Source organism: Coptis chinensis, chromosome 3 (genome assembly GCF_015680905.1).
Source record: "Coptis chinensis isolate HL-2020 chromosome 3, ASM1568090v1, whole genome shotgun sequence".
In the NCBI taxonomy this organism is placed as follows: Eukaryota; Viridiplantae; Streptophyta; class Magnoliopsida; order Ranunculales; family Ranunculaceae; genus Coptis; species Coptis chinensis.
This window is the reverse complement of record NC_141458.1, coordinates 49,328,869-49,350,000: the sequence shown is the minus strand read 5'-3', so window position 1 is coordinate 49,350,000 and position 21,132 is coordinate 49,328,869. Positions and strand designations below refer to the sequence as shown.

At 39.2% G+C, this 21,132-nt stretch overlaps 2 protein-coding genes and 1 pseudogene across 4 annotated transcripts; 1 reads left to right on the top strand and 2 right to left on the bottom strand.

The window, feature by feature from the left end:
• The first annotated feature begins 9,204 nt into the window (after positions 1–9,204).
• LOC147509881 (putative purine permease 5) lies at positions 9,205–15,906 on the top strand. Its single transcript, XM_086602047.1, has 2 exons — positions 9,205–9,635; positions 14,730–15,906. Exons 1-2 carry the CDS (start codon positions 9,596–9,598, stop codon positions 15,785–15,787), a joined length of 1,098 nt encoding a protein of 365 aa, XP_086458173.1. The 5' UTR covers positions 9,205–9,595; the 3' UTR covers positions 15,788–15,906.
• On the bottom strand, positions 12,933–14,389 carry LOC147509882 (uncharacterized; annotated as a pseudogene).
• Positions 15,907–15,922: 16 nt separating the features above from the next.
• On the bottom strand, positions 15,923–18,055 carry LOC147509880 (chorismate mutase 2-like). Of its 3 annotated transcripts, XM_086602050.1 has the most exons (6): positions 17,896–18,052; positions 17,568–17,793; positions 16,926–17,012; positions 16,700–16,843; positions 16,513–16,605; positions 15,923–16,437 (listed from the first exon to the last, which is right to left on the bottom strand). In XM_086602050.1, exons 1-6 carry the CDS (start codon positions 17,949–17,951, stop codon positions 16,207–16,209), a joined length of 837 nt encoding a protein of 278 aa, XP_086458176.1. In that variant the 5' UTR covers positions 17,952–18,052; the 3' UTR covers positions 15,923–16,206. The 3 variants fall into 3 exon arrangements, with proteins under 3 accessions (XP_086458176.1, XP_086458174.1, XP_086458175.1); XM_086602048.1 differs by having other exon boundaries at positions 15,923–16,605; positions 17,896–18,055; XM_086602049.1 differs by having other exon boundaries at positions 15,923–16,605; positions 17,568–17,797; positions 17,896–18,054.
• Positions 18,056–21,132: the final 3,077 nt, after the last annotated feature.

The following is a 21,132-nucleotide window of genomic DNA, read 5'->3' as shown; positions in this document are numbered from 1 at the left end:
TGTATTTTTATTAAAGAATATATTTTTCAGTCGGTTTGGCATTCCTAAAGCCATCATTAGTGATGGTGGAACACATTTTTACCTTGAGTTGTGTGCATCCCTAGTTAAAAGTATGGAGTTACACATAAAATAGCAACTCCTTATCATCCACAAACTAGCGGACAAGTAGAAGTTTCTAATAGGAAATCAAAAGATTTTAGAAACAACGATAAACCACGATAGGAAAGACTGGTCGAAGCGTCTATCGGATGCCTTATGGGCATATAGAACTGCTTTCAAAACTCCTATAGGTATGTCTCCTTTTTAGACTTGTATTTGGGAAACCATGTCATTTGCGGTCGAATTAGAGCACCGTGCTCTGTGGGCTATAAAAAGCCTTAACTTCAATATTGATGAGGAAGGGTGTCAAAGCGCCAAGTTACAATTAAATGAGCTTGAAGAAATCCGTGGCGATTCTTACGATCTTCGAGAAGGATTATAAAGCCAACATGAAGCGTGTTCATGATAAGCATATCTTAGCGTAAAGAGTTTGTGGTCGGACAAAAGGTTTTGCTTTACAACTCCGTCTACATATTTTCCCGAGGGAAACTAAAACCCGTTGGTGCGGTCCTTTTCTGGTTCTTGAAGTCACCCACTACGGGGCAATTACCTTAGTAAATCCCAATGACAACAAGTACCTTTCAAGTTAATGGTCAGCGGTTAAAACATTTTCCGCGAACTTTTGTCCCCCTCGATGTGGAGGAAGTCCTTTTACGGGACCACATCTATGAGGACTGACCTTGTCATTTGGTGTACTTACTTTCATTTCCATATCTTGATAAGTACACCATTCAGTAACCGGGCCCTCCTTATGGAGTGTGTGGCTGTAAGTACGGATCCTAAGTCCACAGTTCACATAATTCCGCGTTTTCCACTTTTCGCATGTTTTCGATTTTTTTGAGTCATGTTCCTCTATGGAGTGAATTATGTATTTATTGTTTTTCGTGTTTCTTATAGTAAACAAATAAAAATAAATTAAAATTCATAAAAATCATAGACATAGCAATCCAACAAGTCTTGGGAATCGACTTTAAAGCGACCCGTTGTAAACAAATTTTGTGGTTAAAAATTTGTTTGGGGGTCAGGAAATCAGTCTTTCCATCCGGATTGCTCGAACTTTCTAGTTGTGTTGTGTAGGTCCATTAGTATAGTTCATTTGGGTTGGCGTTATCAAATTTAGTGTTCATTCGTTAAGCATAACTTCGTCAAGCCGCACTACTGGCGTTTTCCACTATCTTATTCGTCACCCCGGTTGGAATCGAGTGTTTTATGGATCATTGGATTGGAAATTCTCTCCTGATCATTTCCATATCTCATTAAAGAATCGGACCGATAATGAAGGCGGAAATCTAGTTTGAAATTGCGCTTTAAAATCGACAAAAGTCGAAAAATACGAATTGGGCTTGGGCCTTCACTTCATCAAGCGGCGCCCAGCTTCAATCATAAGCGCGACCAGCTCTCAAACTCTGTAAGTCAAAAATCCAAAGAGCGCGACTTCGCTCTATCTGGCAGCGCCAGCCCCACTCAAAACCAGATCGCGATCTTCTTCTTCTCCAGCCGCTTGACACAAAGTATAAATCCAAACCCTAGCAACCTAAAAATAAAAAAAAAAAATAATAATAATAAATAATAGAATATATCCAAATAGAAACACCACCCACGCCCATAATAGAAACTCAACACCAATCTTCCACAATCTCCAACCGATCCCACCATCGAAACCACCAACCAATTCGAGTTTCGAACCTGCCGCCGAACCTACCATAACCACCACTGTTGGTTTGGTTAGTTTTCATCAAACTCGCATCCACCACCATCTACAAACCCCAAATCAGTAAATAACTTCAATGGCAGTAGCGGCGTAGAATTCTGCGGAAAAGCGCGTTTGTTTAAACCGGTTTAAAATCATTTTATGGCTGAGGAGATGTTAAAGAGACATTGGAGCGGTTGTGGTATTCGACCGGAGAGGATTTCTATCACTATGAATTGGTAGAACAGTTTTATAAGAAACGAGAAGTGGAGGAAATAGGATTTTCATTAGGATAGCGAGGAGCGGAGGAATTCTGAGAGGCGGTTGTTGGGTGAGCTATTAGGAATCACCCACAGTAACCAACCTAGATCGACCATTCGGGAATCCAAGAATCTTTGCGGTTCTGTTTTGATGAAAGATCACGGTCATAGAGGGTGAATACAATCGATATCTCATTGCGTTAAGCGGGCGACCACGAGAACCAATCAAGGGCTGTAAATCGATGGATTGGTAAGAACGTCCTCGGGAAAGACAAAGTCGGCGACATCGGACTTGATTAATGCGCGTTCTCACGGAATTTGCAAGCGAAGGAGTATAATTTCTGCATCCTTGATTTAATTTTGAATGTGATTAGAGGTGGGGGAAAAGAGCCTGGCCTCTTCCCATATTGATCACTAAGATTATGCTCTCATTTAGAGCCGTCGCTAGATCTGCTCCTATTAAGATCAAATTGCCTTCTAATGCAAGTATTTATAAAGAATGCATTCAAAAGACTTGGCCGTTGTCTGCAGAGAAGGAAGTTGAGTCGGGATAATGAAGGGGAAGATATGACATGGTTGGTTGAGGATAATTTTGATAGTCATACTTCTAATTTAGAAGCGAATGATAATCTTTGCAAACTGGTTTTCGCGATCACGGTTATCATATCTGTGAAGATATTAGACATAGACAAATTACGTGATTGAAATAAGCAAAGCGGACCTTGGGGCGGCCGGTTGAAATGCTCGTAAAGGGTCGACAAGATATAATGTTTAACTTGGAGGTTATCCACAAGAATCACCAAGCCCGATTATCACGATACCAAAGGCTGAGATGGAAGCCGCAGTAGCTTGTTGGGATAGAGATGCTACGACGCATGCCACTCATTGATGAGTCATCTCCGTTGAGTCGAGAGGCATGGCGTCGTCGCCCTTGAACCGATGGCTCAAGCCATTCGACACCCGAGAGCGATCTCCATCTCGGGGACCATCTTCTTCCTGCGCCTAGGTGTTCACCATAAATTGGGTCCTTTTATTTCATTGTCTTTATTGTTTTGTAGTGGAATTTTACTTCAGTAGTTAGATTTGAATATTAAGTTGTTTGTTTTAGATTATTTGGATTCCATAGTATTTTAATATAATTTATTTTGATCATCTTTCGAAAGGTTGTCTTGGAGTAAAAGTTGAAATTAGGCCGATATCGGCATATCTATGATTTTTTTGTAGTGGTAGCATGATATCTAGGAGAGTTTAGAAGTTACTATTCTAAACCAAGTTTAAAAGATACCAGGGTTGTTAGGAAATCAAAGCTATGGATAGTTTCCGTTTTGGGTTTGGCGGTTTCTATTTCGAAATGGCCTTAAAACAATTTGGCAACTTGCCGATTCGTTTTGGAAACCCGGAACCTATTTAAACTTCCATCATACTACACTCACAACCCACACTACACCCCACAATCATCTTTCACTTTTCACTCCGACCCTTTTTCTTGTTTTTCTTGTTTTTCTTAGAAACTCAATTTCTGCACTTTCGGGGCGCCAGCGCTCAAAATTTGCAGCGACTTCGCCTACTTTCTTGTAAACTGAAAAATCACTAGAAGCGCCCAGCATACGTAAGTAAGCGACCAGCTCAAACACTAAATCGAAAATTTAGAGCGCCAGCGCCAGTAAAGTAAGCGACCAGCGCTAAAACAACAAATTCAAAAACCCAAAGCGGCGCCCAGCAGATAAAGATAAGCCAGCGCCCTCTCCGATAAACCACGAAATTTTAGATTTTCTGAGGTTCTTCGAGTTTTTAGCAGCTATTCTACAAAGTAGTGTTGAGATGACACCACCTATAGTCATTCTGAAACGATCTTTTGAAGACTTGATGGGAACTATACCTATGGAGCATCGTTCAGCGGCGGATCTTGCGATTAGGATGGCGGCATCTTACGGTAAGTGAGGGCGATTCTTTTCACCTAAGCTAACTGAATTCTTTTATAATAATATTACTTTCTTTTGTACCCAAGAAGGAGAACAAAAGTTTTCCCTTACTATTGATGAATGCGACTATGGAATTCAATAAGCACTTGATAGCTTTGGTTTGAGTTGCCATTACGACCCTATGCACACATGGGGATATATGACGGATAACGATACCTATATGAATATGCCTATTTCCATGAGTATTATGGGGAGGGTGTTTAGTATCATGGACCAAGACCAATATAACATGTCATGACGAGTAGCCTATCGGCTGAATGTAGAGCCTGAACCATGTTGTTCATCATGATGAACATTCTAGAAACGGCGGTTTATACGCGAATAATACGGCTGTGGCGTTTTCCTTGCTTTAGGCGAGGGGCGTCGTCGGTATGACATTCCCCGAGTTTTAGTTGCTCACGTTGAAGCGAGGCCATACCTTGAGGCATAAGTACCTTCTTATGCATCTTGGTTTGCGCCTTATCGCGGCGCTTGCCTACCGTATTACGTACCGCGATTACCGCAGTTGGAAAAGGGTCGAAATCATGAGACCTACCAATCGTGGTGGTAAGATCATTCGAGCCATGACTTGGCGGGATGGCGAGATGAAACCACATTTGGTTGCTCCTTACACCCCATCGGACCAAATATCACTAGAGAGGTTAGCATTAGTTGATGATACGGCGTAAAGGCGTGGCAAGTTGTTATGGCATGGCGGGATCGCGAAAAGAACCTCATATAGAAGAGGAGGATGGCGAGTAAATGCTGAAGTGCGCGGTAAGTTTTTAGTTAAGGTTAGTTATCTGCTTATGTCCCAAGCAATTTAAGTTCTGTTAACCCCATAATGGGTGGAACTCTTATAGTGTTGCGTCGGTTTTTATTTCCTATATTAGTATGTTCTAACATTGTTTTGCGATGTTTACGAATTTCCGCAGCGTTTTCATGGTATTGTTCTACCCTCTTTATTTAAATGCTTTGAGGACAAAGCATGCTTTTGTTTGGGGGCATAGAAACTTCGTGTAATTAAAGGCATCTGTTAGGATATAGATAGATATAATATGCTTTCAAAAATTTAAAATATAAATAAAATAAATCCATGCTATACACTTAGGAATATTGGTATTGTTTTCTTTCTCCATGCTCTTAACAATCTAGAAGTCTCATAGCTTTTGCATCGAATAATAGTTAGAAACTTAGGTTAATATGTAGGTAATAATCTTTGCATCTATCTATAAATATATTACATGAGTATCTATGATTGTTTGGCGATAAGTTTCTGAAATCTAGGCTAGAGTACTTATCTACAAATCCTGTGAGAATATAGCCTAAAGCCTTATATGAGTGAAACATTTGAGAAATGACACAAAGGGAGAAGTAAAATCCGGATAGAGAAATCACCGTCCACTTGCTTGATCACTATGCCATATCCTAAAGCGAGAATTTAGGCGCTCTTTGGATCGATATAGCCAGAAATTCAAACCTATGAATTATTTTCCGCTAGTCGCCACTCTGAGCCCTTTCTTTAGCCTTCCATAAACCACAATTCCTTTACCACATTACAAAAACAAAACAAAATAAAAAAATCAACCTACCCAATTTAGAATAAGTCGAGAATAGAATGAGGAAGAAAAGAAGAGAAAAACACATGTAAACAAAAATTAGTTAGTTGCTTCAAAAATAAAGAAAAGAAGTTTCCATCCAAAAAAAAAAAAAAAAAAAAAAAAAAAATAAAAAATAAAAAAAAAAAAAAAAAAAAAAAAAAATATAAATAAAAGGGAGTCAAAGGCCAAAAAAAAAATATGGCTAAGGATGGAAACAAAGTGTAGAAGCAAAAGTAAATAACAAGGTTTTCTCTAGTTACATAATATGAAGACTACTATTATCTCAGGACTTGTTCTCTAGAATATCCATTTCCTTCCTTCTTAAACCATCTCCTAATCCCATGACACCTAATAAAGACCTCTAGCTCAATTAGGAATAGGTTAGTGTGATAGTAAGTGGCGGATGTGTTTGATCGACCCCGCTTCCTTTGTTGTCATTGAGATTGTAAAAGGTAAAGTGTGCCCACCGCATTACTTTGGAGTAAATGTGAAAACTTGAATGGAAAAATCGAGAGAGGTTTTTGTCTTGACATTTATGTGAGGACCTACTTAAGGGCAGCTATTCGAGAGTTCTCAGAAACAAACCTGCTAAACATTTCATAGTATTACTCATTGTTATATGTTTATTGTAGATGATTGATTATTATGCATATATTAACTTAGGTTTTTTTACTGTTATTCTTATGTAATTGCTAGTGAGATGTATAGATAGTTGAGACATGAAGGAGAAAACAATAGTTTATTTCTTAGTCGTTGTAGTATAGATGAAGTTTGTGAGTACCTTCACTGGAAAACTCTCACGAGGCTATAACTCGTCCACTAGGGAATTCCTAGTGGTTTAAGGCCTTGTTGCATATGGTCAATGCAATCGCACTCAGCGAAACGAGATTAGGTAGAACTCCAATTTTTGGTCACTTATTCTAATTTCTCATATTTGCTTGAGGACAAGCAAAATGCTGTTTGGGGGTGGTTTGATAAGAGCCCAAAACTGTAGTTTTAACCCATAATAATCATCTTGTTAGACCAATTATGTGAATAATAAGTAAGAGTTAATCTGATTACGTGTTTTTATGCATTTCGGGCTTCAAAGTCCATTATCTTGCTTGAAAATGTGCCACTTTAGCGAGATAAAGGAGCAAAAGTCAGTGAGAACTTCGAATGCCATATCTTTGGACTCAGACCTCGGATTGAGGCCTACCTTATGTCAAAACGACCGGCTCGGAAAGAGCTTTGCAATGGTCCAAGACTTGACCCAATCAGAGGAGCAGAAGTGGACGAAAAGTCTGTGGAAGCTAACTGCAGCTGAAGAGGCCTTTTTGGACTGAAAGAATTGGGTTTTGGGCCTGATTCTCTGGCCCAACCCATGGCTCCAAGCCCATGCACGAATTTTGGATCTGGATGTATAAAAACAAAAGCTTAGCTCTTTGTTAATGGTAGCTAGTTAGACCTAAATTAAGATATAGAATTATAGATCTAGTTTTATTAATTAAATTAAGTTTTAGTTCCATTTAAATTCTTGTTTTAGATTAAATCTCACGAATCATTGTTCTTGATTGATTAGATAAATAAAGTAGTATTTTTTTTATCAAGTTGAATTTGTCATTTCCATTTTAGATCTAAATTCAATTCTTGTCATTGTTTTATTCCGGCCATTAAATTAGATTCATTATTGCTAAATTAAGTAATTCTCAATTTCTCACATTATGTTTAGTTTAGATTCAATGGTAAATGTTAGATTGATGACTCAAGGCTAAACCTCCATTAGAGGGGTTGATGAAGCCTTGATGAAACCTTAGTTGTTTAGTATAGAAACGTTGTAGCATCTATTCCACTCTAGAAGGTCGCGTTTCGCCATGAGAATGGGTGGGCGACCTCACATGCTAGTTAGTACTTGGTAGAAATGCCATGAACACTAGGGATTAGACTCGGAATTCTTGCCGTAAGAACGTGAGAATTGAGATACAACATTCTACGCTAGGTTGTTAAGTTGGATTCGAGGTGGATTCAATTCCCCTCTAATCTCTTTATCTAGAGTCAACAATAGTATTTCCATAGCATTTGTAGTTAATTTCTAGTAATCATCTTAATTAAGTACCGTAGTATAATATTTCGTAAAGCTCTCATTGACTTAAGAGCGACTAGTTAGACTAAGAAAACAATCCATGCTAGGGAACTAGGAGTGGAACGAACTTCGTACTCCATTTAGTGCAATTCGCATTGAGAGTAGAAGCTTTGATAATAGACTCGTAAAAGAGTAGTTCTAGTTTACTTACGTTTTGGATTCGTAGTTCATTACGTAGGTAGACTATACATTTTACATTTTATCAAGCTCCCATTCAGAGTGCAATCGAGCTAGTTTGCTCCTTTTGGTTAGCACAACTTTCTAGCCCCTAGTTTTGGGTTCAACTCCACTTGATCATGAAAATTGATTTAGATGATTGCAATTAGGTGGCACAATGTGCGTGACGACCTGGCTGAGGTCTTGATATGAGTGACCTGGCTGAGGTCTTCATATGAGCGACCTGGCTAAGGTTTTAACATGAACAACCTAGCTGAGGTCTTGACATGAGAGACCTGGCTGAGGTCTTAATATGAGTGACCTGGCTGAGGTCTTGATATGAGGGACCTGTGATATGTATTCTAGTGATGGTTGGAGCACGCTCATAGTATAAATAGTGTGTGAACTAGTCTGTCAAGTTACGACAGACTAGAAAAACTGTGTTGTTACTATTCTAGAGTTATGGCAGCTCTAAAAAATAACTATAATCCAGATCCAAAAGTGAAACAGATATAAGAAATGAGTTTGCTTATCTAATTTAGCAATATTTATTGTAGTTGCTAATTTCCGTTGAGTAATCCATTCACGGCTTTTGATTCACACTTTATGGTCTTGGAAATTGAAGGCTCTTGATAGTTGATTGAAAAAATATAACTTTGAGTATGTGACTTTCCAAGAAATTTGACCCGGGGGCACCAATGTAAAGGTTATTTTTGTGTTTAACCTTATTAGCCTATGAGGATAGGGGATAGATGAGATTAGTGATGTTATGGCTGAGTTCAAATGATCGAACTGCCTACATTTCCAGTTCTCCAGTGAACTGGAATCAAGTCAGACGTAGTTCATATTAAAATTGAGTGATTGAATTAGAGGTGGAGAGAATGTGAACGTACCCCCTTCTTTTGTGATTTATAGCACATGACCTATGGTCAATCCGTTTTAATGTGGGACTTGAATGAGCTTAAATGGAGGATAAATTAGTGCATGGGTGCTGTTACAGAATTGCTATAACGATTGTCTTTCCTTCTCTGAGTGTTATGAGACCTGGCTAAGATATTGATATGAGTGACATGGCTGAGGTTGACCTGGCATGAAGTCTTGATATAAGCGACCTGGCTGAGGTCGACCTATCATGAGGTCTTGATTCGAGCGAACTGGTTGAGGTCGACCTGGTATGAGCGACCTGGCTGAGGTCTTGATATAATTTTGTGATAAGCTGTGCTGGACAGTGTATAATATACATTGGTTGTGTATATTAGTCTCTCACAAAACCTATCAAATTTTTCTTTAGAAAATAATTAAATCTAGAGATTCTGATTTTTTTTTAAAAATCTAGATAAGAAAACACATTTATAATCGTTACCTTTTTGGTTAATTTTCCAATTTAATTTCAGTAATTAATGTAAGACCCAAAAAATCGATTGGGGGATGCAAATTTTAATTCCAATGAGTTTCTTGTCCACGGAACTCCCGAGAGCACAGCCTACGCCCTAGGATCTCGGTTCAGATATCTCGAGTCAAGAAATCGAGAAAGAGAACAACTACGACTCGACAAGCAGGTAGTGGTGCGAACTTCGAACTGCCCAAGAATGTACGGCCAGTTATAGCGCGTGCCTACTTTCTTCTGCTGTCACAATCACTCCATCGGCATCATACTTTTAACAAAAAGCCATATCTAGTGTGAAAAACGGTTGTCTGCTTGCGTCATGGAGCTTAATACCTCCCACCCCTACTCACCTAAACAAGGTTAGTTAGCTTCTTCCACCTTCCTTCACTCAATCTTTACAACCCAATTCCGTTTTATTGCTTTCCGTTCAATTCAGCTGCCTTTTCGATATATCATATATTCTTTTGTTTTGTGTTCGTGATTAGGCCACTACATGTAGTGCCTGCTCTTATGGTTTTGTTGGAATTATTACTGCAAGCTTTTCTGGTTTCTTGGTACTTAAGTCTAGATCTAGATCACTAAAAAAAGACTTGTTGCTTTAACATGGTATCTAATGTCTGCCCTTCAAACTGCAATATCTGAAGGCACTTTCAGTACATTGATTGCCTACTAGCCTTGCTCTGAAGACATTCAGCAAATGACATTAAGAAGTAAAGAATGCTGACTAGTCGTAAATTCGACCCTCAAGAAATGGCACAAAGAAAGAAATATGTACTGCTTACATCGAGACCATCGGCAAATTATAGTAAGAAATAAAGAATACTTACTAATCTTATCCCAAGACCTTCAGTTTCTAACTAATAATATATAATCAACCCCCATTTCCAAAAAGTTTTCGTTAATTCTAACCAGTTAAGGTTATGTGATTTTCATTTTATGAGAGTAAAACAAAACCCACAGAGATCAAAGACATTGGGGGGAAACAACACGTACATAAAAGCTCAGAGAGAAATATAGAAAGAAGAAGAAGAAGAAGGTGAAGGGAAAGGGCTTACCTTTTCAGCAGACAACGACACTAATGGAACCAAAACAATAGATAAGAGAGAAGAAATTAATAAACTAGGAGATGGAGGTGTTTTTGCTTAGATAGAGTTGCCAGTATAGAGAAGCAGTTTTATGAGTTGGGAGAGACTGAGAGATCCTGCAAATGGATGCGATGGTTTTTGGGTTGCAAATGAGTGTTGTGGGAGCTATTTATACGCGGAAAGTGGAGGAAACAATTTGTTGCAACGGGCTATATGAAATAGTGGGCCAAACACTTGGAAATTGGTAGTTATTGGGAAATGGGTGCAAATGCATCCCATTACGTTGAACCAAACAGAGCAAGTAGATCATTACAAGTACCAAGCACTAACCACACAATGTAGTAACTACCCGAACATGGTTCTGTGCATAACATGACCATAACTGAATCTAAAGACTTTGTCAACACTTGACAACTAACTAAGGACTTACATAAATACTTAAAGACATCCTAAACTCTAACATTCCCTCCCTTAAACTGATTGTGTTGCTAGCAATCAGTTTAGAAAGATATTGCACCTATCGCACCAGCTAGTACTGCACCTAGGACACTAGCTAGTAGTTCCCTCCCTCAGACTTCATCTGACATTGAACAAACACCAAGGAGCTCACGCAATTTCACGAACTGAGGCAGTTTGAGGGGTTTGGTGAGAATGTCAGCAACCTGATCCTCACTCTTGCATAGATGAGATCAATTGTTCCATCCTTGACAGGATCCCTTAGGAAATGATAACGCACATCAATGTGCTTGCTTCGCCCATGCTGAACCGGATTCTTTGACAACTTGATTGTGGAGCTGTTGTCACAATATACTGGAGTGTTACCGTTGGGATGAAAATACACTTGGCTGAGCATTCTTCTCAACCATATCGCCTCACAAGCACAAGAGGTTGTTGCCACATACTCTGCTTCGGTGGTGGACAGAGTAACAATTTCATGCGTCTTTGATGACCAGGAGATAGCTCCAAAACCAAGCATAAATGTGTAACCAGAGGTGCTTTTTCGGTCATCAGGATCACCGGCATAATCACTATCTGTGAAGCCAATCAATTCAGATTGTGTACCGCTCTTGTACAAGATGCCAACGGAACTAGTACCATTCAAGTAGCGCAAGATACGCTTGGCTACAAGAAGATGCATTTCCTTCGGATTCTCCATGTACCTACTGATCAGACTTACCAAGTGCATTATATCCGGCCTTGTAGTTGTTAAGTACATAAGGCTCCCAACAATTTGCTTGTACAGTGTGCTGTCCACTTCTTTTCCTTGAGGATCCTTTGTGAGTTTTGTACCAACTTCAACTAGTGTGCAAACCAGATTGCAATCTTTCATTTGGTGTTCAACATGCTACGCACCATATCTAGGATTGTGCAGTTCTTTCTCTCAGCGACACCATTTTGCTGTGGTGTGTAAGACGCTGTGAGTTGCCTTCATTCTCGCAGAAATTTGCAAATTCCTTTGAGTTATATTCTCCACCACGATCCAACCTAAGGACCTTGATGAGATTTCCAGTTTCTTTCTCAACAAGTCCTTAAAGGTTTTGAATGCCGAGAAATCTTCGGATTTCTGCTGTAAGGAATAAACCCAAGTTTTACAACTATAATCATCAATAAAGGTAATGAAATACCTTTTACTCCCATTGGATTGCGGATTGATTGGACTGCAAATATCAGTATGGATCAATTCCAGTGCCTTTTCAGCTCTCCAAGCCTTTCCCTTTGAAACGAATCTCGGTGTTGTTTGCTAACAACACAGCCTTCACATAGCTGTGGGGGATGATCAATTTGCGGAAGTCCTGTCACCATATTCTTTTGCTGGAGAAGCTTCAAGCCATTGAAGTTCAAATGCCCATATCGGAGATGCCAAATCCAGGATGAGTCTTTCACAATGCTTGAGAAACAAGGAAGAGCATCACTTTGTATATATAGTGGAAACATAACGATTCGAAGTCATTTGTACTTGAGCAAGCAAGCCTTTCTTTGGATCTTCAATCCGACAAATTCCACCTTTGATGCTGATTTCATAACCTTTCTCTTGGAGTTGACCCACGCTAAGCAAATTGCTTTTCAAGGCCGGAACATAGAAAACACTTGATATAGTCTGAGGAGTGTTTTCCTTGGTCCAGATTTGAACATCACATTTCCCTTTGACTGAGATTGTCGAGTTATCCCCAAACTTCACAGAATTATGGAATGACTCGTCTAGAACAGAAAATACAGATTTATCTCCACACATATGATTGCTAGAACCTGTGTGTCTAAATACCACATGTTTTGTTTAGTCACTTCATTAGTATGGCATACCATCAGAAGAGAAACTTCATCTTCCTTTTCTGCAAAGTTTGATTTTTCGCCTTTTTCTTTATACACAACAGTATCACATTCAGAACGATAATGTCCATACCTTCCACACTGGACGTTTGATTTATCAAAGGGCTCTCCTCTACTATGCTCTCCTCTACGATGACTGTCACGGCCTCTACCTCTGCCTCGCCCTCTATAATTAGGAGCATGAAATTCTTCTGATTTCATAGATGTTGATCGATCATCTCTGTTGTTACTTCGTCCCCTTCCTTATCTCCGTCCCCCTTGATGTTTTGATGACGTATTGGTAATAGAAAGCTGGGACTGCAAGGCTTGCTCCACAGTCACACGTTAATGCATTCTTTGCTCATGAACCATCAACGAACTCATCAATTCGTCAATCGAAAGTGTATCCAGGTCTTTCGATTCCTCTATCGAACAAACTACATAATCAAATTTCGAGGTCATGGAACGAAGTACCTTCTCAATTATAGAGATATCGTCCATCTTCTCTCCATATACTCGTAATGGACATTGCTTTGGAGAAATAATTAGAAACAGACTCAGTCGGTTGCATACGAAGAGTCTCAAATTCTCCACGAAGTGCTTGCAAATGTGCACGTTTTACCTTTGCAGTACCCTGATGCTTCTTTTTCATTGCATCCCATATCTGTTTGGAAGAATCCTTGCTGAGAATTGTTTCCAGAATCGACCAATCAATTGCTTGAAATAAATAATTTTTCACCTTTAGATCCTTTAATCATTGTTCTTCCAACGCTTTCTTCTGTGCGTTTGTCAACGCGGCTTCATTTTCGGGTTCAGAAATTCCAGTCTCGACAAGATTCCAAAACTCTTTGGTTCTTAGAAAGTTTTTCATTAACATACTCCAATGGTCGTAATGACCATCAAACTTAGGGATTGCAGGTTGAACAAAAGTTTCTGATGCCATACCATTCAAATTTGCCATTGGCAAAGAGAAACAATGTGCGCATAAGAATGTATGTTGAAACCAGGCCTTAATTTATTTGTATGTTGAAAATGTGGCTATAATGTGCGCATAAGAATGTGGCTCTATCCCTCCCCTTGTATATATCAACGTCTCATATAAACGCGCCAAAGTGAATTACGACATGAAATAGCGTACCAATTAAGCCAACAATTAAGGCTTCCCCAATGTACCACATCCCTACCCCGTATCCGTTTCCATACCCCGTATCGAAATGACCCACATTTCTTGGAACATTTGGTCCTACTTTACGCAATGAAGCTAAAATTATAATTATAATTATAATTACCACCTCCCCTGTATTCAGAAGAGAGAAGAGTACCTTCTACTAAGTTTATGAAATAGCATGAAACATTCAACCTTTTTCTTTCTTTTTGCCCGGCATATAAGAAAGTCTTTGTATTCATAACACTTTCCCCTGTGAAGCCTTGTCCTTTATCGCTTTATGTTCAAGCAAAAAGTAGAAAATGTTCTTTTTATTTATTTATTTTTTGGTAAGTAAAAATCCTTTTTTTTTTTTGCATTGTTGTTAGAAACATTCAACTATTTAAGAGCATTCTTGTACTGTATTAGAATCCTTTTTGGCATTGTCGTGTTTTGTAATACTCTCACAAATAAAGAAGAAAAGCAACAAAACAGGCTGATTAGTGGATTTATGTAGATGCTCCTGTATCACTTAGCCTTGGTCATGGAAAAATTATTCTCATTTGGTTTTCTCTGGTGGACCCTTAAGCAAAAACTTTCATAAAAGCCTTATCTGCGTTCATGAAGCCAGCTTGATATAGGCATAAACATAAAATACGTCACTTGCTCAATTCCGCAGGAAATGCAGTTTAATGAACGAGAAAAAAAAGATCTCACATGTCATGAATTAGGCTACTTCACAAGAAATATGTCAATGCAGGTTGCAGACTCTAGTACCAGAAAGGAAGATTGACATTGATAAAACAAAAACTGACACCAAAAACAAAGATTAAGAAACATATAGCTCATATCACTGGCTTTGTAGTTTGTTATCTACATTTGCTAACACTGTTATCTATCATTTTTATTCACCTCAGGAACACCTCAAGAAAGTGCATCATCAGTAAATTATGCTTTTTGGCACCAGCACCTTTTGAAGTTCAGTACCATGGCATCGGAAGCATACAAAAGGAAGCCAATTTCATATTGGATTTTATTAGGTTTAAGCTGTGGAGCAATGCTCGTTGCGTTTCCCGCTTCCAGCCTTCTATCTCGTGTCTACTATGCTAATGGAGGCAAGAGCAAGTGGATCATCTCTTGGGTAGCAGTTGCAGGGTGGCCTATAACTGCTCTCCTCTTAATTCCCATGTACTGCTTCTGTAAAATTTCACCGACACCTCTTACCGTTAAGCTCACTTTTTCTTATGTCATCTTAGGCTTTTTAAGTGCTGCTGACAACCTCATGTACGCATGGGCATATGCCTATCTCCCAGCTTCAACTGCTTCCCTACTGGCATCTTCATCCCTTGTGTTTTCTGTACTCTTTGGATATTTTATAGTTAATAACAAACTCAATAGCTCCATGGTAAATGCCATTGTAATCATCACTGCTGCCATGGCTATAATCGCCTTGGATTCAGGATCGGACCGCTACAGCAATATAAGTAAGAGTCAATATACCATGGGGTTTATATGGGACATACTAGGATCAGCTCTACATGGACTAATCTTTGCTCTTTCAGAACTAGTATTCATTAAGTTATTGGGAAGAAGATCTTTTCACGTTGTGTTGGAGCAGCAGGTTGTGGTTTCTTTATTTGCTTTTTTGTTTACAACAGTTGGGGTTATAGTAAACAATGACTTTCAGGGTATGAAGTCTGAAGCTAGAAGTTTCAAACATGGAGAAACCTCTTATTACATGGTTCTCATATGGGCTGCTATAACTTTTCAGCTGGGGGTTTTGGGTGGCACTGCTGTGCTTTATCTGTCTTCAACTGTGCTGGCTGGTGTTCTTAATGCAATAAGGGTACCTCTCACGAGTATTGCAGCTGTTCGTCTACTTAATGATCCCATGAGTGGATTCAAGATCCTTGCTTTGATCATTACGTTCTGGGGATTCGGGTCATACATTTTGGCAATTATACCGTTTCCGTAAATAAAGCAGCTCTCTCAGGTCATAGTTGAACCTTAATCGTGTCGCCTGTACTGTATATGTTAGGGGAAATACTTTATGTAAATATATTTTGTTATTAGATTTAAGTCGACCTTTCTTTCTACTTGTACAACAATCAGCATATCATGTTTTTCAGTGTATTCATGTTCAAAGATACGCTCCATATTTATGTTGACATATTGACATACTGTATGCATTCAGCTTGTAATGCAGATACAATTGCACCCTTCCAAGCATCTGGACGCATTGACAATTACATGTTACATTCTCTGCCAGTCAATACACATATTTAGACTTCTAACCACTGGGTTAAATTGATTCCAGACTAGATGATGAATGATGAAAGCCTTTTAAAACTCTAGTAGTCGTTATCATGTCAATACACATGAGGGACTAAGACTTTAATCAAGGCGACGGAGGAGGTACTCGACTTGAACAAGCTTGGTTAGTGGCATAACCCATTCTCCATATAAGCGAGAAACTAATGATGGATCAACTTTATACTTTCCAGTGTCTCCCTTGTCATCGAGACTGACTTCTTGACCAAACACCATTGCTTTCTGCTCAACCCTCTTCTTGACCATCTCTTCAACACTTTCGAACGTCAATAGCTTCATAAGAGTGTCCTTGTCCTGGAAAACGAACATAATCACCACAACATCCACAATTTCCAACCATCTGAAATTGCCTGAAATGAAATGTCGTACCTGAGCACGAATTGCAGGCCCATAATCTTGTGCGGCATCTCTGAATTTGACCTCTGCTACAAATTTCCCATAATGTATCCTTCTAGAGAGGGCCTGCCAGAGAACATTTGCCATTCCAAAGTTTAAGTATCAAAACCTGCATTTTAATTTCGGAATTCTTGAGTAGATTTTTCCCACCCATTTTTACCTGCAAACATTTAAGATCACATTCTGCTGTAGACCCATAATTCCCATCGTCACCCTCAGCAGTGAACAATGGAAGGAACTGGTCAAAGTACATTTTCCATATGATATCGTTTATATTAATGAAGGCAGCTGCTGGATGCAATACCTACAATTGGGATCAGTCAAACAAGTAACTACAACGTTTGTCTTTTCTGAAAGCAGAAGGTACCTTTGAGTTGAAAACAAACCTGTGGGTAGTTATGAGGAGGCGCGTGCGGTAGTGGTAAGTCATTTGGAAAGAAAGGATGCTCCTCAGGGCTTGTATATCTCCCCACCTGTGTAGTATATACCCAACACAAGAATGCATTCAAGTATAATCTTAAAGAACATGAATTAGTTTACCAAGCTAGCCACACATAAACAATGTAATGAATACTATTTATTATTGAAGCAGTCGTCTCTCTTGCTCACTTGAGCTGGAATGATATAGCACACGCGGGTATGAGAACGAACGAATTGAACCAGTTGATCATGTGCAGCTCTTCATTACTGAGTTTGGTGATTCTATTAACTTCTTTTTGGTTAGAAGTTGAAATTTAGTGCAAGGTCAGATTCCAATGTGCAAGTTGGGCGACATTAGCATAACCATTATTTTCTTAATACACTAGGGAATCAAATTGTAAAATATGCATAGAAGAACTCCACTTGACATAAACAATGTAGAATGGCACGAGCACTTCAAGGCACTAACTACCTAGTTGCCTAGTAGATAGACATAATATACATTTGGATAGCATTTATAATGATATTCAACTTTATCCATTTAATATTTAGAGTATAGATCTTAACTTGGTAAAATAAGTCTAAAAACTAAGGAGCAGAGGTGTGACCTTGGCGCGAATAATTTCCGTCTCCTTGACGATGTATTCAAGTAGAGATCCACAAAGAGCAGGAGAAGACAGGGGGTCGTACGCCGGAGAATTGAAAGGAAATTGGGCTCGTTCAATAAGACTAAACACGATAGTGTCTTCTTGACTAATGAGGGACTCCCTCACTGACTCCAGACTCAATCCAGAATCTGTTGCCGAGTCAGTGGTCGTCTTGTTCTCCATGAATCTGCCTGCAACAACACAGACACAGATTGAGCGAGCTCATCCCAGATTGTAATTCATGAAAAGAAAGAAATTCAATATTAATTAAAAGGTGCAAGAGAAAGACCTTCCTTGTACAAGAAAATATGAAGCTTGGAATGAGCTTCTGATCAGAAGGATCATGAAGAGAAATGAACAAACGGATGAGTGCTGTTTCGGTGACTACACATCTCTTTGGTGCGTTATTTACGCGTCATGGCTTGACTTTCGGCGAGACTTGGATGGAGTTAAGGGTGGAATTCGAGGCTAAACAAGCCGAGCTTTACCATGCTCAAGCTCGGCTCGCTAATTACACGAGCTTTAAATTGAGCTCGAGCTCTACTCCATATAGTTAAACGAAAATGGTCGAGCCGAGCTTAAACGAGCCAAGCCCGAAACTGAGTCCGAGCAGGTTATTTTTACACTATAAATATGCTTATTTAAGTTTAAAACGAGCCGGAACTTCATCAAGCTCATTTGTTACACGAGCTTTAATTTGAGCTCGAGCTTGGCTTATATAGTAAACGAGCGAGCTCGAGCCAAGCCCAAGCCGAGCTCCGAGCCCTCGGCTCAAATTCCACCCTTAGATGGAGTCATGGAGACTTTGCTTTCAGGTTGGTAGGTAGAGAGAATGTGGTTGACTAGAAAATAGACTACAGGTTACATCCTCGCGGGTGCGGGTTACCTTAACTTAAATCCAACACAAGTGTCTACAGAAAACATGGCTTCAAAAGATATTTTGGTTAATTTGGTTGTGGACAACCCAATTTTAAATTTAAGCAATAAAAAAGGGTCGCAGTATTGACACCCCCTTACCAATTCAAATGTACTGACACCTCTCTATTAATCACATGAAAAACACTCACGGCAAGAAGTTATCGCGAGATCGCACAATCTATGGTATCGGGTTGCCACGAGATCCCATATCCCACGGAAGGTGGTTGCCGTGGATCTTTTTTTCTTTTAATTTTTTTTAATAGCCACCGTAAAAAAAGTTAGTTGCCGCGAGATGGTTTTGTTCACTAAAATGGAGTCTTTGATTGTGTTAATTATCAAAACTCTTCTTCATTAATTTGATCACAAGTTTTTCTTATAACATATGTAAATATTTGTCGCGAGATAGCAAAATTATGTCTCGATTATATATTTTTTTGTCATGGTTTTGGTGTTGTTCTTGGAGTGTATAAAGAAACTTTAAAGAAGAAAATGAGATATCCATATGTTGTGTGTTCAATACGCAAAATTTGAAGTGAAAAAATAAAACACACAAAAATTGTTCGCGCAACCGCCTACCGTGGATATGGGATCTCGCGCAATTTAATACCGTGGAGGATCCGAGTCCTTTTATAGTTTGTTTGGTGATCTTTCATCTTCCTTTCCGTCAAGTTAGGTCTCATTGATGAGAGCCTTTATGGAGCATTTGATGGAGAGTAATAGCGAAGCATTAATGAGGCTGAAGCTCTAGTCTTTGATGAAGATAGTTGTCACGTATGTTACTAACCGTTATGGTCTCACACCAAGCTGGCAGCTCGTGAATAAGTATACGATCAAAATACTTGCGATCTTCCTTAGAGGTCGTTGGTTCGTTCTAGAGCGAGCTAATATGAGTTCGTCAAGAAAAGTGTTATGTGTGAGTTGTGTTGGACACGTGTATAATATACATTGGCTGTATATATTAGTCTCTCACATACACCCCCCCCCCCCCCCCCTCTCATTAGGTTGTTCATATCCTGTGGGGCGACATGATGAGAGAGTAGTTCCACACATGGGAATCACACGGGGTAGTAATTGAAGATGCAAGTGATGTTGCTTTGATAGGTATTGCTCCTATTGAGCTGACTGGGGATCATTCTTTGGTGCTAAAAGCATCTGTTGATGCTCCTGATTGTATTAAGCCTCTGAAGGTGCAAGAGATGCAGCTGTGATAAAAATTTTATTGTTCCACTAGAGTCACTGATGCTAAAAGTGGATGATGGGGTTAAGTCCTTGTAACTGGGAAATGTATTGATGTTATGTAGGTTGGTTTTCTTGGAGTGATGGGATGTCGTTTTGTTTAGAAATGGTTTCCTAAGATAGTTTGGGTAGTTTGTTGATACTATGATGTTTTTACGAACTGGTTTCCTGAGATGACTCGGTCAATTTGCTGATACTTTGATAATTATGTGAATTGGTTTCATGAGATGACTCAGGCAGTTCTTTTGAAGCTTTGATAAGTAGTTTGACATAATATCTTTGGTTTAAATACTCATTTGAATTGTGTTGAATTGAATTGACGTGGTAAGACTCGTTGACGCGGCCCTATGGGATGGGGATCTTGCAAATTTGAAATATTTGCAAAAATATTATATGAGTTCAACAAGTAGACATTGAATTGAATTATAAACTCGAGAGAGCGCTCGATTCAATTGATATAATCCTAGAAGCATAGGTCCTCAATTAGTGACAATGGTTTAGCTCAAAAGAACGCTCTACGTTGGATTGATCTTAAAGTATAGGTCCTCCGATTTGCATTGGCTCAAGAGAGCATTGGTTAAGGTGTGTGATGTTTTCCACTTAATTTATCCTAGAAGTATAAGTCTTCATCAATTAGTGAGAAAGTTTTGGCTCAAGAGAGACTGCAAGATTGTAATTTGGATACCCTCACTTTCAGAATAGTATGGTGATATTGATCATGGCCATGGTATCAATATGTTGGTAAACTACTATATTTGAATAGTACTTGGATTTGGAGGTCGCTCTTTTATGTAGTTGGTGATTCTATCGAACTGTTTGGCAATCTTCCTTGTAGCCGGTGATTTGGTTTGGTTGCTTTACCCTAAACCGATCCTAGAAGTATAGGTCCTTAGATCAGTTGGTAGTTCCGTTGAATCGCCCTTGTAGTTGGTGATTCTATCGAACTGTTTAGCAATCCTCCTTGTAGATGGCGATTTGGTTTGTTGCTCTGAACTTATCCTAGAAGTATAAGTCCTCGCTTAGTAGAAAATGGTTGCCCTACCCTAAACCGATCATATAAGTATAGGTCCTCAATTGGTAGTTCTGTGTTGAATCGCTCCTTGTAGTTGGTGATTCTATCGAACTGTTTGGTGATCCTCCTTGTAGTTGGTGATTTGGTTTGGTTGCTCTACCCTTTACTAATCCTAGAAGTATAGGTACTCAGTTGGTAGAAAATGGTGGATCTACCCTGAACTGATCTTAAGAGTATAGGTCCTCAGTTGGTAGAAAATCAAGATAGCAACTCAAGAAAGTGTTCTGGTTTCTTGTTTGTTCTTTGATGAATCCCCAGCAGGCTCGTCTTCTGTATGGTGATTCGCGTTGAGCATCCTTG